Source organism: Somniosus microcephalus, chromosome 10, assembly GCF_052327205.1.
Source record: "Somniosus microcephalus isolate GS21.2 chromosome 10, FLI_Smic_1.0, whole genome shotgun sequence".
NCBI lineage: Eukaryota > Metazoa > Chordata > Chondrichthyes > Squaliformes > Somniosidae > Somniosus > Somniosus microcephalus.
Window position 1 is genome coordinate 198,940,889 of NC_140996.1, and position 15,121 is coordinate 198,956,009.

The window sequence follows — 15,121 nt, forward strand, 5'->3', positions numbered from 1 at the left end:
CAACAAGGTCAATCAAGTGAAAATCGCGTGGGTTGGCCACAACTCGATGGAGGCGGGACTACAACCCCGAAAGTTGTAGTCCCCCCTCCTACACGCCTCCTCAATGAAAATCCAGCCCATAGAGTCATAGGGCTGGATTTTGCCAGCCCTGGGGAGGCGGGTTTGGAGGCGGGACTGCTGGGAAAGTGGCAGAATTTGGGGGTGGGTGCCCAACCTGCCCCCAACCCGCCTCCATGCCATCTTGCCAGGAGGCGGGTAGCCAACCCGCGCCGGGTCCCACCTCCTCGAGGCGGGAAGGGGATTAATGTCAATTACCTGCCTGTTAACAGGTAGTTAACAGGCAGTTTTTTGGCTAATCCCTATTTTGAGCCCTGAAGTGTGGACTTCCCGATGGCTCCGAACCTCACCAGGGTCATTGAGGCGGGCCGTCGGTCTGCGGGGGTCGGAGGGGCCGAGATGTCCGGTGTGCAGGTGAGTAATGGGTGCATGTGTGCAGAGGTAGGTGTGTGAGGTGTGTGTAAAGTGTTTTAATAAGTTTTACTTACCTTTACTTCTTCCTGCAGGCTTCCTCCCTTCAGGTCTCGGGAGTCCCTCAGCTCACCGGCACAGAAAGCACAATGGCTGCTGAACTGTCAAAAGCTGCAGCCTTCTGCTTTCTGGTCAGGAAGACTTTCTAATTGAGTCTTGAGTAAAGACTCAACTTAGAAGACAGATCGTCAGTGTTTGACAGCTTCACAGAGTTGTCAAACGATGACATTTCATCTGTCAAAAGCTCTTGACAGATGAAACGGCACTCGCTGACGTCACCTGTAACTGGCTTTCCCTAATTGGCCTGCTAAGCCCGCTGGGTGGGCTTAACAAGGTCAATCAAGGGAAAGTAGCGTGGGTTGGCCACAAGAAGTCGATGGAGGCGGGACTAAAACCCAACAAGTGGGAGTCCCGCCTCCAAAAGCTCCCCATTGACAAAATCCAGCCCATAGAGTCATAATGGCATAGAAGGAGGCCATTCGGCCCATCAAGTCCGTGTCGGCTCTCTGTAGAGCAATCCAGTCAGTCCCATTCCCCTGCTCTATCCCCGTAGCCCTGCAAGTTTATTTCCCTCAAGTATTCTATGTGGTACTTTGTCAAACACCTTCCTTAAATCCATGTAGACCACATCCACTGCATTGCCTTTATTGATCCTCCCTGTTACTTCATCAAAAAAATTCAATTAGATTAGTCAAACACGATCTGCCTTTTACAAATCCGTGTTGGCTCTCCTTAATTAGCTTAAATCTTTCCAAGTGCCTGTTAATTATTTCCTTGATTATTGTTTCTAAAACTTTACCCACCGTTGATGTTAAACTGATCGGTCTGTAGTTACTAGGATTGTCCTTACACCCTTTCTTGAACAATGGTGTCACATTTGCCACGTTCCAATCCTCAGGCACCTCCCCCTGCATCTAGGGAAGATTGAAAAATTATGGCAAGCCCTTCCGCTATCTCCTCCCCCAATTCCCTTAGCAATCTGGGATGCAAGCCATCTGGACCAGGCGACTTATCCACCCTAAGCATAACCAGCCTTTCTAGTACATCCTGTCTTATCAGTTTCCACCCCTTCCATTGCTTCTACCTTTTCCACTGCTACCGATATTTTGTCAGCATCCACCTCCTTAGGAGTTCTGTATAAATGTGTCAATATTTGCTGTGAGTTCTTGGGCGCATGTCACTGTAGTGGATCCCAAATACAGACTAGTTTGGAAATCACTAATCCAACATATGTCATAATGTGCAATATCGTAAACAAGCTTCTCTTTCCCAAAAGGGTGGAATTAAATTTGAGATAAGGTTGGATGGAGAGTTGTCCCATGAAGATTCCCAGCAAGAGGAGGTGAGATTAATGATTGTGATGTTTTCTAAAGAAAAATCAATGTACAATAAGCTAAAATAATTCTGTAGATCAATTAAATAACCATACAACGTGAGACAACCAAGTATGGTACATCAAACAACCTGATGCATTTTTGTTTTCGGGGACCTATAATAAAGCGACTAACTAATAAAGAATGGGGTTAACTTGCAAGGTCCCAAATTTCAGCAGGCCTTTCTGGTGGCTGATCCAGAAATGATGCTGGGACCCAAGTCACTGAGGTCTGGCCTTTGCTCTGAATATTTGGGGGATCTGCTTGGGATAGAACCTCCATCTGCAAACATGACATGTATGTCAGAGGTGGCTTGGCTGTGGGGAAGGGAATTCCCCATGTTATGCCAGGCAATCGGTATGTCAGAAGGACCACCTGCAGGTCCTGGCCTGGACCCCGGTATACAAAACCCAGCTGCCATGTGAAATCGGCCCGGCATCACATTTGTGCTGGTGCTGGAATTGCCAGGACAGACACGAGCAGCTGTTCATCTCCACATTATCTGCTCCGAGTACAGAGATCTCGGAGGGTTGTAGGGCTGGAGGAGGTTACAGAGATAGGGAGGGGCAAGGCCATGGAGAGGTTTGAAAACACGGATGAGAATTTTAAAATTGAGGCGTTGCCGGACTGGGAGCCAATGTAGATCAGCGAGCACAGGGGTGATGGGTGAAAAGGACTTGGTGTGAGTAGCAGAGTTTTGAATGAGCTCAAGTTTACATTACATTAAACGTTTTAAACGTAATAAACAATTCAGAAAGAAATGTTGAATTATAAAATTACAAACAGCAACAACAATTTACATTTACCTGGTGCCTTTAAAGTAAAGAACATCTCAAGGTGCTTCACAGATAAGGAAAATGGATACCAAACCAGGAGGGGAGAGATTAGCAGGGATGGCCAAAGCGATAGGTTTTGAGAAGGTTTTTAAAGGAGGCGAGGGAGGTAGAGAGGTTTATGGAGAGAATTCCAAAGAGTAGGACCCATGTGGCTGAAAGCTCTGCTGCCAATGGTGGGTAAAGGGAGGGGAATGCACAAAAGACCACAGTCAGAGAAACCGAAATAATGCAGATGCTGGCAGTATAACCAGTATTATAGAGCACCTCCGTAAACAGAATGATGATGATTTGAAGTCAGTCCCTACGCCAAAATTATAACACAGCCTTAAGCCTGAGCTAAAAATTGTCTTTTTATTAATTTTAATGATAAATTAGCGCAGCTAGTTTAGATGCCAATATATTTTAGGAATTGGATACATTAAATGAAAGACTGACGCACGAACAAGGAGACAACCTTAAACAGAAGAAATGGCAGTTCGCTGAGGCAGAAAGTATTCTAGAAGACCTTGCAAACAAAACTTTAGAAGTAACATCTTCTCAGATGGAAGGTACGTAGTAATTTTACTATTTGTCCTTTATGTTTTGCTCTATTAATACATTTCTTGATCCATAAATCAGTTCCATTATTTATGTTTATTGATACAATATATCTGAATAAAATGTAACAATTCACGGACGTCTGCCATTATCTGTCTAATGCATATTCCTGTGTCACATAACTTAAGTTCCACAAGAGGTAGCTATAACAAGGATAAATGCCTCACAAACTTTGATGTTTACTGAGCAAAGCAAAACCTGGAAAATGTTAGACCATGAGCTTTCCTGTGGTCTAAGTCATTCTTCAGTAATCCTAGTTGAATGAGTGATAATAACTGCATTTGGAGTTCTTGCTTACTTCCTCAGGTTGATGATGTAGATTACAATGGGCTGTAATTTGCAGCCCCTACAGTTGTGTACGAGGAGTGTACGCGCCCGTAGTGCCACGCAAGTTCCAGATTTTGGCATGCAAAGCGCATGCACGAAAACCCGGAACTTGCGATCTGTCAAGAATCTTCTTGACAGACCCAGACCCAATGCATCCCCGGGAAAGGGGCATCCGCGAGCGGAGAGTTGGGCTATTTGCCCAGCTTCTGCCCAATGAATGCCCGTGAAATTCTTACACCTGGTAAAAGCAGGCATAAGGCCTGCTTTTACCAGCGTGTTTAAAAAAAAAAATGTTTATCCATCATTAAAAAACCTATAAAATAAGGTAAGTTTATTTTTAGCCCTTTTAAAACATTTAAATGTACTTTTCAAAAAAATAAATTTTTGTTTTAAGTATTTAATTAAATGGCATTTTAATTAATTTTAAATATGTAATTTTAAATTTTTTTATTTGATGCGTAGATGTATTTTTTGGGGTATTTCCATTCATGCTTATGGGGTTTCTGTACATACAGAATCCCCATAAGCATGAATGGGGATTCCCTTCTGTCATTGGTTGGGCCGGCCTGTGTGATCTCAGGGGCGCTTGCGAACCGCCTGCACTCCCGGGATATGGAGGCCTCTACCCACGGGTACCCGGAGAGGCCCAGGACCATGAGTTTCCGTCCCTCCTAGACCACCAGGTACGCGGGCATTTTACTTGTGGATCAGAGGCATTTCCCCATGGGAAGCCTCCGGTCACAAATTCAGGGCCAATATATAATCCTGATTCCCTAGTAAGCAGCACTTGAATCGTTTACAAGTTATTACATTTAGCTTCCTGAACATCTTAACAGTCTACTTTTAACTTTGAAAAATGTATCAAAATACCCAGAGTGTGGTTTTGTAAACATATTGGGCCAGAATTTGCTGGCAAAATAACAGCGAGTTTAATACACACTATTATTAACATGTAAATCGTCCAGCAATTTGTGGTGAGGAAGAGTTACCCCTAGAGTTGTGAATCGCCACAAATTGTTGGATGATTTGCGCCGCTCCGCTGTTCGCCTCATGAAAACGGCATCTCCACCAACCTCCCTGTGAATTTCAAGAAATTGTTGCATTTGCGCATTAATTACCAATTAAACTCATCACTGAAAGTTTGGGCTGGTACTTAATGACCAGATTTATGTTCCTGCAAGGTCACTCAACCTCTCCAACCCAGAAAGCGAACAATTGAAACTGTGGAGTCTCATACCTGCAGGTAGTAAATTGTTGTTTTTAATTTTTTTTTCTTACTTATCGTTCTGTCTATTTTTTTCTCTGTCTCTTAATCAAATCTTTCCCTCTCTTTATTTCTCTTTCTGTACCTGATTTGACTCTAATTCACCCTATTCCTTTCTCCATTGTTCCTCTGTTTCTTTCTCAATCCTTAAATCTTATTGGAGATAGACTGTGAGTCCCGTCGCTCATCAAGGTCCCAGATGCCCCGTCGCCCTCGCTGCACCGTTATCAATTCGCACTTCCGGCAATTTGCAGCGCAAAATTTTTTGGAGCTAAAGGATGAGGGAAAAAGTCTAACTAATGCTCCAGCAAATTCTGGGCCAGTGTAAACTGTTATGGCTATTACTGCATCTGACTTTCTCATTTCTTTAGCTACCTCTGTAGCTGACCAGGTTACGGTGATGAATGCAGATGCTCCAAGAAACAGAAATCAGTGGGAGCTAAGACCACCGGATACTCTCCTGAATGCACTCGTGGCTGCTCAGCTGTCATCAGTTTGTCTGACCATGTCTGCAGCTAAAATTGGTAAATAAACAGCTCGCATTTAGATATGATAAGATAAACCAGGACTTGTATATTTAAAAGTATGACCCACATTATGAAATATGATCTAATAAACCAATTACATTAGAAAGCCTAAACTATATATTTATTATAAATTTGTCTGTTCCTAAAATGAGTTTAAAAAAAAATGACTGTAATTTAGTAAACTCAAAGTATTTTCCTGTGGTATACACAGTGGTTACTATTGTGCAATAATACAATGATTTATATCTGATCATTTTTGCAACCACTTATCAGTATTTCAACATATCACTTAAGTACAAACATTGTGGGGATGACATTAAAATGGCATAACTAACGTAACCTCAGTCCCTGCCCTTTTTTATATGAGTCAGTATTTAGACTTGGACTTATATTTATACAGCGCCTTTCACAACCTCAGGACATCCCAAAGCGCTTTACAGCCAATAAAGTACTTTTGAAATGTAGTCACTGTTGTAATGTATGAAATGCTGGATGTGACAGTGGGTGCAAAAAGCACCAATCCACATGTCTGCAAACATAGGCAAATAATATTGTCATTTTTGTGTCACTTCAGTTGCACTAAACATTATGCATGCTTATCTAAAGTAGGTGTACCATCTTACTAGGATCAACAGTCCAAGGCAAAAGTATCAGTTAAAGTGACAAAGTAGGTAAAAACTATTTTGGCTACCAAGTCCTTGGCCTCGATATTTACAGGGAGGCGAGGAGGGTGCGGGGAGACTGAAAACAGCCGAAGAACCCGGCAAGGCCGGGGACATGGAACTCCTGCTGAACTTAACGCCAGGAGCTCATTGTCATTTTTTTGTTCCGTTTCCTGCCCGGTAACCAGCCAAATTGACAGCCTAGCCGAATGCCAGGAGGGAACACCAGCGGCAGGAGGCTGCAGCTGGGGGCTCTTGGGGACAGTCCCCGGCAATCGAGAGGGGGGAAGGCCGACGATCATCAAACGGCAAATGGGGCTGGGGGGGAGGTTGCCGATTGGGAGGGAGGAGAGAGAGGCTGCGATCGACAGTGGGGCGAGAGAGGCAGTGAATGGCATGGGGGAGAGAGTGACTGCGATCGGAAGTGGGTCAAGAGAGGGAGCAATCGGCAGGGGGGAGGCCGAAGGCTTCCTTGAGTGGCCAGGGGAGAGCACACCTGTTCCAACTGACTCACAAGGAGTGCTGAGATAGGAACTTTCCTTGTGGAGCCGGTAGCTCCCGTCTCCCTTTCACTATCGGGTTTCCTGCCATTGCCCTCCACATGGCTCAAACCATAGACTTTGATGGGTTCCTCTACAATCCCCTGCCCCAAACAGTCCCCTCTTCTGCTGCATCTGTTGAAGGAGGATCTCCAGATAGAAACATAGAAGATAGGAGCAGGAGTAGGCCATTCGGCCCCTCGAGCCTGCTCCACCATTCAATGAGATCATGGCTGATCATCCAAATTCAGTACCCTGTCCCTGCCTTCTCCCCATATCCCTTGATTCCTTTAGCCTTAAGAAATATATCCAACTCTTTCTTGAACTGGCCTCCACCGCCCTCTGTGGCAGAGAATTCCACAGGTTCACCACTCTCTGGGTGAAGAAATTCCTCCTCATTTCAGTCCTAAATGGCTTACCCCTTATCCTTAGACTATGACCCCTGGTTCTGGACTCCCCGGCCATCATAAACATCCTTCCTGCATCTAGTCTGTCCAGGCCTGACAGAATTTTATAGGTTTCGATGAGATCCCCTCTCAATCTTCTAAACTCCAGTGAGTATAAGCCCAATCGACACAATCTCTCCTCATACGTCATTCCTGCCATCCCAGGTATCAGCCTGGTGAATCTTCGCTGCATTCCTTCCATGGCAAGAACGTCCTTCCTCAGGTAAGGCGACCAAAACTGCACACAATACTCAAGGTGCGGTCTCACCAAGGCCCTGTACAACTGTAGCAAGACATCCTTGTTCCTGTACTCGAACCCTCTTGCTACGAAGGCCAACATACCATTTGCCGCCTTAACCGCCTGCTGCACCTGCATGCTTACCTTCAGCGACTGGTGCACAAGAACACCCAGGTCTCTTTGCACTTCCCCTTCTCCCAATCTATTGCCATTCAAATAATAATCTGCCTTCCTGTTTTTGCCACCAAAGTGGATAACCTCACATTTATCCACATTGGGCAGAGACATGGCAAATGCACTACAATTACCCAACCTGTCCAAATCGTACTGGAGTTTCACGACATCCTCCTCACAGCATACCCTCCCACCCAGCTTTGTGTTGTCTGCAAATTTGGAGATATTACATCCAATTCCCTCGTCCAGATCATTAATATATATTGTGAACAGCTGGGGCCTAGGACCGATCCTTGCGGTACCCCACTAGTCACTCCCTGCCACTCGGAAAACGACCCGTTTATTCCAACTCTTTGCTTTCTGTCCGCCAACCAGTTCTCTATCCAAGTCAATACCTTGCCCCCAATCCCATGTGCCTTAATTTTGCACGCTAATCTCTTATGTGGGACCTTATCGAAAGCCTTCTGAACGTCCAAATACACCACATCCACTGGTTCTCCCTTATCTATTTTACCAGTTACATCCTCAAAAAATTCCAGTAGATTAGTCAAGCATGATTTACCTTTTGTAAATCCATGTTGACTTTGTCCGATCCTGTCACTGCTTTCCAAGTGCTCTGCTATTACATCTTTTATAATGGGCTCTAGCATTTCCCCCACTACCGATGTCAGGTCTATAATTCCCCGCTTTTTCTCTACCACCTTTTTTGAATAGTGGGGTAACATTAGCTACCCTCCAATCCATGGGTACTGTTCCAGAGTCTATCGAGTTCTGGAAGATGACCAGCAATGCATCTACTATTTCTAGGGCCACTTCCTTAAGTACCCTGGGATGTAGATTATCAGGCCCTGGGGATTTATCGGCCTTCAGTCCCATCAATTTTCCTAATGCCATTTCCCTACAAATACTGATTTCTTTCAGTTCCACCCTTTCATCAGACCCTATATTCCCCGGCATCTCTGGGAGTTTATTTGTGTCCTCCTTTGTGAAGACAGAACCAAAATATGTATTTAGTTGGTCTGCCATTTCTTTGTTCCCCATTATAAATTCCCCTGATTCTGACTGCAACGGACCTACGCTTGACTTCACCAATCTTTTTCTCTTCACATATCTATAAAAGCTTTTACAGTCAGTTTTTATGTTCCCTACAAGCTTTCTCTCATATTCTATTTTCCCTTTTTTAATTAATCCCTTTGTACTCCTTTGTTGAATCCTAAACTGCTCCCAATCCTCAGGACTATTGCTTTTTCTGGCCAATTTATATGTCCTCTCTTTGGATCTTATGCTATCCCTAATTTCCCTTGTTAGCCACGGTTGAGTCACCTTTTTTGTTTTATTTTTATGCCAAACTGGGATGAACAAATTCTGTAGCTCATCCATTTGGTCTTTGAATGTTTGCCATTGCCTATCCACCGTCAACCTTTTGAGTGCCATTCCCCAATCAATCCTACCCAACTCGCTCCTCAGACCATCGTAGTTTCCTTTATTTAAATTGAGGACCCTAGTCTCTTATTCAACTACTTCATTCTCCATCTTAATGAAGAATTCGATCATATTATGCTCGCTCCGACCCAAGGGGCCTCGTACAACAAGATTGCTAATTAATCCTTTCTCATTACATAATACCCAGTCTAAGATGGCCTGATCTCTGGTTGGTTCCTCGACATATTGGTCCAGGAAACCATCCCGTAAACACTCCAGGAATTCCTCCTCCACAGTATTGTTACTAATTTGGTTGGCCCAATCTATATGTAGATTAAAGTCACCCATGATGACTGCTGTGCCCTTATTGCACGCTTCTTTAATTTCCCTTTTAATGCCATCCCCAACCTCCGCCTTACTGTTTGGAGGTCTATATACCACTCCCACTAATGTTTTTTTCCCCTTGGTATTCCTCAATTCTACCCATACAGATTCCACATCATCAGAGCTAATATCCTTCATTACAATTGTGTTAATCCCTTCTTTAACCAGTAATGCTACCCCACCTCCCTTTCCTTTTTGCCTATCTTTCCTGAATATCGAATACCCCTGAATGTTGAGTTCCCAGTCTTGGCCATCCTTGAGCCACGTTTCAGTAATCCCAACCAAATCATATTCGTTTACCTCTATTTGCGCAGCCAATTCATCCACCTTGTTACAAATGCTTCTCACATTAAGACACAAAGCCTTCAGGCTTGTTTTTTTAACGCTCTTAGACCTATTAGAATTATTATTTACTGTGGCCATGTTTGATTTAAACCGTTGATTTCTCTGATTGTCACTTTTGTTTTTCTCCTTCCTATCTTTTGCTTTTATCCTTGTTTCCCTTTCCTCTGTCTCCCTGCTCAGGTTCCCAACCCCCTGCCATTTTAGTTTAAACCCTCCCCCACAGCACTAGCAAACAAAACCCCTAGGACATCGGTTCCAGCCCTGCCCAGGTGCAAACCATCCAGTTTGAACTGGTCCCACCTCCCCCAGAACCGGTTCCAATGTCCCAGGAACTTGAATCCCTCCCCCTGGCACCATTCCTCTAGCCACGTATTCATCTGAAGTATCCTTCTATTTCTACTCTGACTTGCACGTGGCACTGATAGCAATCCTGAGATTACTACCTTTTGAGGTCCTGTTTTTTAATTTATCTCCTAACTCCCTATATTCCGCTTTTCGGACCTCATCCTGCTTTTTACCTATATCATTGGTGCCTATATGCAACACGACAACTGACTGTTCACCCTCCCCTTCCAAGATGTTCTGCAGCCGCTCGGAGACATCCTTGACCCTTGCACCAGGGAGGCAACACACCATCCTGGAGTCTCGTTTGCGGCCGCAGAAATGCCTATCTATTCCCCTTACAATTGAATCCCCTATTATTATAGCTCTACCCCTCTTTTTCCTCCCATTCTGTGCAGCAGAGCCACCCCTGGTGCCAGGAAGTTGGCTGCTGCTGCCTTCCTCTGATAAGCCATCCCTCCCAACAGTACTCAGTGGTGTATCTGTTGGAGAGGGGGATGGCCACAGGGGACCCCTGCACTACCTGCCTGCACCTAGTACTCTGCCTGTTGGTCACCTGTTCCCTTTCTTCCTGTCCAACCTCTACCTGCGGTGTTTCCAACTCCGTAAATGTGATATTCACGATGTCCTGAGCATCGTGAACGCTCCAGTATGCATCCAATCGCAGCTCCAGTGCCGCAATGTGGTCTGTCAGTAGCTGCAGCTGGATGCACGTCCTGCACATGTAGTTGTCAGGGACACAGGAAGTGTCCCTGAGTTCCCACATACCGCAGGAGGAGCATACAATGGGGCCGGGCTCTCCTGCCATGACTTACCCTTTAATTAATTTAATTTAAATTAAATCAATCAATCCCACTAATTACACTACAGTTAACTGGCTTACCAACAGTCCCCGCTACACCAGAGAGACCTTAGTAACTATAAACCAGAGTTAAAGTTTAAAAAAGAGAGAAATACTCACCAACCAATCACTTACCTGCTTCCTGGTGACGTCACACTTTGATTACTTTTTACCTCTCTCCCCGCTGTTGAATTGGTCGGGCCTCGTTCAGTGCCGCCAGTTTTAAGCTGCCGCTGCTCCCACACAGGTCCGATGCTCTGGTCGGGCCTCGTTCACTGCCGCCGGTTTTAAGCTGCCGCTGCTCCCACACAGGTCCGATGCTCTGGTCGGGCCTCGTTCACTGCCGCCGGTTTTAAGCTGCCGCTGCTCCCACACAGGTCCAATGCTCTGGTCGGGCCTCGTTCACTGCCGCCGGTTTTAAGCTGCCGCTGCTCCCACACAGGTCCGATGCAGATCTGAAAAATGAGCAGAGGTGGCTTTGCTGCCATAATTCCTGTTTTGTTACAGTGCTGCTCTCAGAAGTCTTCCAGTTGCTGCCTGACCATTCACCCTACAGGATTTTAAATTTTAAACCCTGCAGCAGCCAGACCTTTCCAAGCCCCATTGCATTAAACAAATGGATGGTGGGACTTACGTTGTGTGCCCACCCAACGTTGTGTGCCCACTCAATATAATTATAAAGAGCTGACCTCAGGAAATGGGCATGGGTCAGTGGCGTACACAATGGGCTGGATTTTGATACTGGAGGCGTGTAGGAGGCGGGACTACAACTTTTGGGGTTGTAGTCCCGCCTCCATCGAGTTGTGGCCAACCCACGCGATTTTCACTTGATTGACCTTGTTGAGCCCGCCCAGTGGGCTCAGCAGGCCAATTAAGGGCCAGCCGGCAACAGGTGATGTCACAGATTGACATTTCATCTGTCAAGAGCTTTTGACAGATGAAATATCAGCATTTGACAGCTCTTTGAAGCTGTCAAACACTGACAATCTGTACTCCAAGTTAATTCCTTCCACTCGGGCTGATTTAGAGATCTCTCCAGAACAGAAAGCTGAATGCTGCAACTTGACAGCTTGTGTCCATTCTGCTTTCTGTGCCGGTGAGATGAGGGACTCCCAAGAACTGAAGGAAGGTGTAATGTATATACCTTTAAGGGGGGGAACTATGTTTTACAGCTCATGTATACTGCAGTACCGGCAGTGACCATACCTGTATATAGCACTGAGTAGTAATCTGTACAGATCAGTTCAGTGTGAGCGACGTTGAGTAAACACCTGTTGTACCGTTTCTCCTGCAGTCTGTGTCTTATTATACACAGACACAACATTGGCGACAAGGCAAGTTCGAACCTACCTGCAACTCTGCATCACCTCCCGGGGATTCGTTCCTGGAGATCAGTGGATTGGAGGTCAAGGCCAGAGACTCGGGTGTCAACCACAGGCAACCGCCCAGTCATCCAGCAGAGACTCGAGAATTGCGGGGGAGGCTGTCAAGAGCCAGGCTTGGCTTTCCAGTCGAGGTGGTCCAGCGAAACGGGCTGGCAACAGGTAGTGCGCAGACCCTTCCCAGACAGCGGCGGGCTAGAGCCCGACCGAGCGGCACAGCTCCGGTGTTCAGGGGCCGAGCAGCGTCGACGGGGGAGAGAGAGAGAGGGCAGAGCGCACAGGGCGCAGCCGGTGTTCAGGGGCCGAGCAGCATCGGAGAGAGGGAGAGAGAGATGCACAGAAACCCACGAGGTGCCGCCATTGCCACAAGGACCGCCGAGAGTGCCGTTGGCAGCAGCAGGGGAGGAAGGAAAGCGCGGGAGACGCCATTTTAAGTCATTGGGAGACGCCATTTTAAACCACACCCAAAATGCCGAAGAGTGGCAGTATCACCGCATTTGACAATGAAGTCGAAGATTGGACTACATATGTTGAACGAATAGAGGTATACTGCAAGGCAAATGAGGTGTCAGATGACAAGAAAGCGTCTGTATTGTTAAATTTAATGGGTGCAAAGACGTATGGTTTATTACGAAATCTAGTAACCCCAACGAAGCCAATGGAAAAGAGTTTTGAAGACATAGTAACGATACTACAGGAACATTTAAACCCCACACCGCTGCTGATAGCAGAAAGATTCAAGTTTCACAAACGGAACCAGCATAAGGATGAAAGCAATGCTGATGGCTTGGGGCGGGATGGGTTCGTGCCCCCCGATTTCACGATTTTAACCCCCTACACGCCTCCAATCCCACCTCAACGGCCCAATGAAAATCGAGCCCAATGAGTCCTGTCCCGCGGCACTGTTGCAGCCCCTGAGCAAAATTACAATCTATATTATATATGTATATATTTATTTATTTATATATTAAAGTTACATATGTAATATATATTGCATAAACAAATTGAGCCATCAATGGAAATGTTTATTAGGTTTAGGATTCAAATATTCCATCAATATTTTTATTGTTTTGACACCAGGTACATGAAAATGAGAGAACGGTTATGGAGATGAATTGTTTGTGTGCTGAGTCAGCCTTGCCCTTTCACACAGTGCAGGTTATTGATCAATCTGTGTTTCTGTTCAACAGATGGCACACTGACTCCTTTGAAACCAACAGAAGAGAACAGTGATTCCGAATCAAATTCTGCCTCTGATATAGAAATAGATAAGGAACGGCTGGAGCCCAGATCTGATGATGATGACACGTAAACTAACTGCACTTTTTTCAGTGTTAACCTCCCAACATTCAAACAATCAAAAGTTAATTACATATTACATTGAATGTACAGCACAGAAATAGGCCATTCGTCCCAACTGGTCTGTGCTGGTGTTTATGCTCCACACGGGTCTCCTCTCACCCCTCTTTATCTAACCCTATCAGCATAACCTTTTAGTCCTTCATCTCCCTCGTGTGTTTATCTACTTTCTCACTCATGTGTTTATCTAGCATCAATGCTATTCGCCTCAAGAGCTCCTTGTGGTAGCGAGTGTAGATCAGCCTAGGATTTCAGTAAAGCACTGAAAGAACACTCTCTCTCATTCTCTCTCTTCCCTCTCACTTCCCTCTCTCTCTCTCTCACTTCCCTCTCTCTCTCACTTCCTTCTCTCTCTCCCTCTCTCTGTCTCGCGCTTACTCTCTCCCCTCTCTCTCTCACACTTAGTGTCGGTGCAGGCTCGATGGGCCGAAATGGCCTCTATCTGCACTGTGGGGTTTCTGTGATTTCTGTGACTTCCTTCTCTCTCCCTCTCTCTCTCTCTCTCTCTCCCTCTCTCTCTTCCCCCCCCTCTCTCTCCCTCTGTCTCGCGCTCCCTCTCCCTCTCTCTCCCTCTCTCTCTCTGTCATTCCCCTCTCTCCTTCCCTCTCTCCCCCTCTCCCTCTAGGTCTCTCTTTCCATCTCACTCCTTCTCTCCCCTTCTATATCTCCCCCTCTCGCTCTCTCTCCCCTCACCCTCTCTCTCTCTCTTGCTCCCTCTCTCATTCTCTCTCTTCCCTCTCCCTCTCTCTCGCTCTCTCCCTCGCTCTCTCTCTCCCTCTCTCACTTTCTTATGTTAACAAGAGTTGCATTGTGTAGACCACAAATCATTTTATAAATGTGCAGCTTATAGTTTTCTATTAATGGTGTAAAATCGACGTTAATCCTGCCAGGCTTTGTGTGTCTTGTGTAAAGTCTTTGTCACGACCGTGGTGCTCCCCATGAGTTTTAGAAACTGCTTTTGAGTAGAACATTAATTGCCAAGCAGAGATTGCAGCATTGAACACTTGCAGGTAGCACGGGGGACCGAAGTTAATCCTGCTCCAAACTTGCTGAGTCGTGCAGCAAAGTCCCCTGTAGCTGCGAGCAAGTTCTATCGGCTTCATATCTGAAGTGCTCCCTCCACAAAACAAACTGGCTAATGTTTGCGTTTGTAATGTTGAAGCTGAGATTTTGCCTCTAATTATGGGAAAGGGTTTTGAGGTCTGATGGTCTCGGGTAGAAAATCAAGTGAAGCTCTTCAGTTTGGATGTGGGTCTTTCTGACATCTTGTGCTGGGTTTGTTAGTTGAATTTGAGTTTCTGTGCTCATTTTGGGATGTAATTTCCAGCAGAGCTTCTCTACCTTAGGTCCTTGTGGCAAACCGTCTGAAGGTCACATATCCCAAATCCTTATTGAAAACCTTTCGAATACTTCCTTCCCCTTGTCGGGGAGCACCCCCGCCCCCCTATGGCACGGTTTTCCATCCCCAGTCTTTGGGATCGCTCCATGCAGCTTCTCCTCCCTCCCCACCCCGACCAAAAATTGCTCGTTAGAAT

General features: G+C 45.8%; 1 protein-coding gene across 1 annotated transcript in view; it reads left to right on the plus strand.

Annotated features, from left to right (window-relative positions):
- Positions 1-15,121, plus strand: part of nek5 (NIMA related kinase 5) — a 98,572-nt gene that overhangs the window by 66,184 nt on the left and 17,267 nt on the right. Inside the window, exons 18-21 of the mRNA XM_085999435.1 lie at positions 1,805-1,870; positions 3,144-3,285; positions 5,297-5,449; positions 13,418-13,535. Coding sequence (XP_085855561.1) covers positions 1,805-1,870; positions 3,144-3,285; positions 5,297-5,449; positions 13,418-13,535 — 479 coding nt within the window. The remainder of the gene's footprint in view (positions 1-1,804; positions 1,871-3,143; positions 3,286-5,296; positions 5,450-13,417; positions 13,536-15,121) is intronic.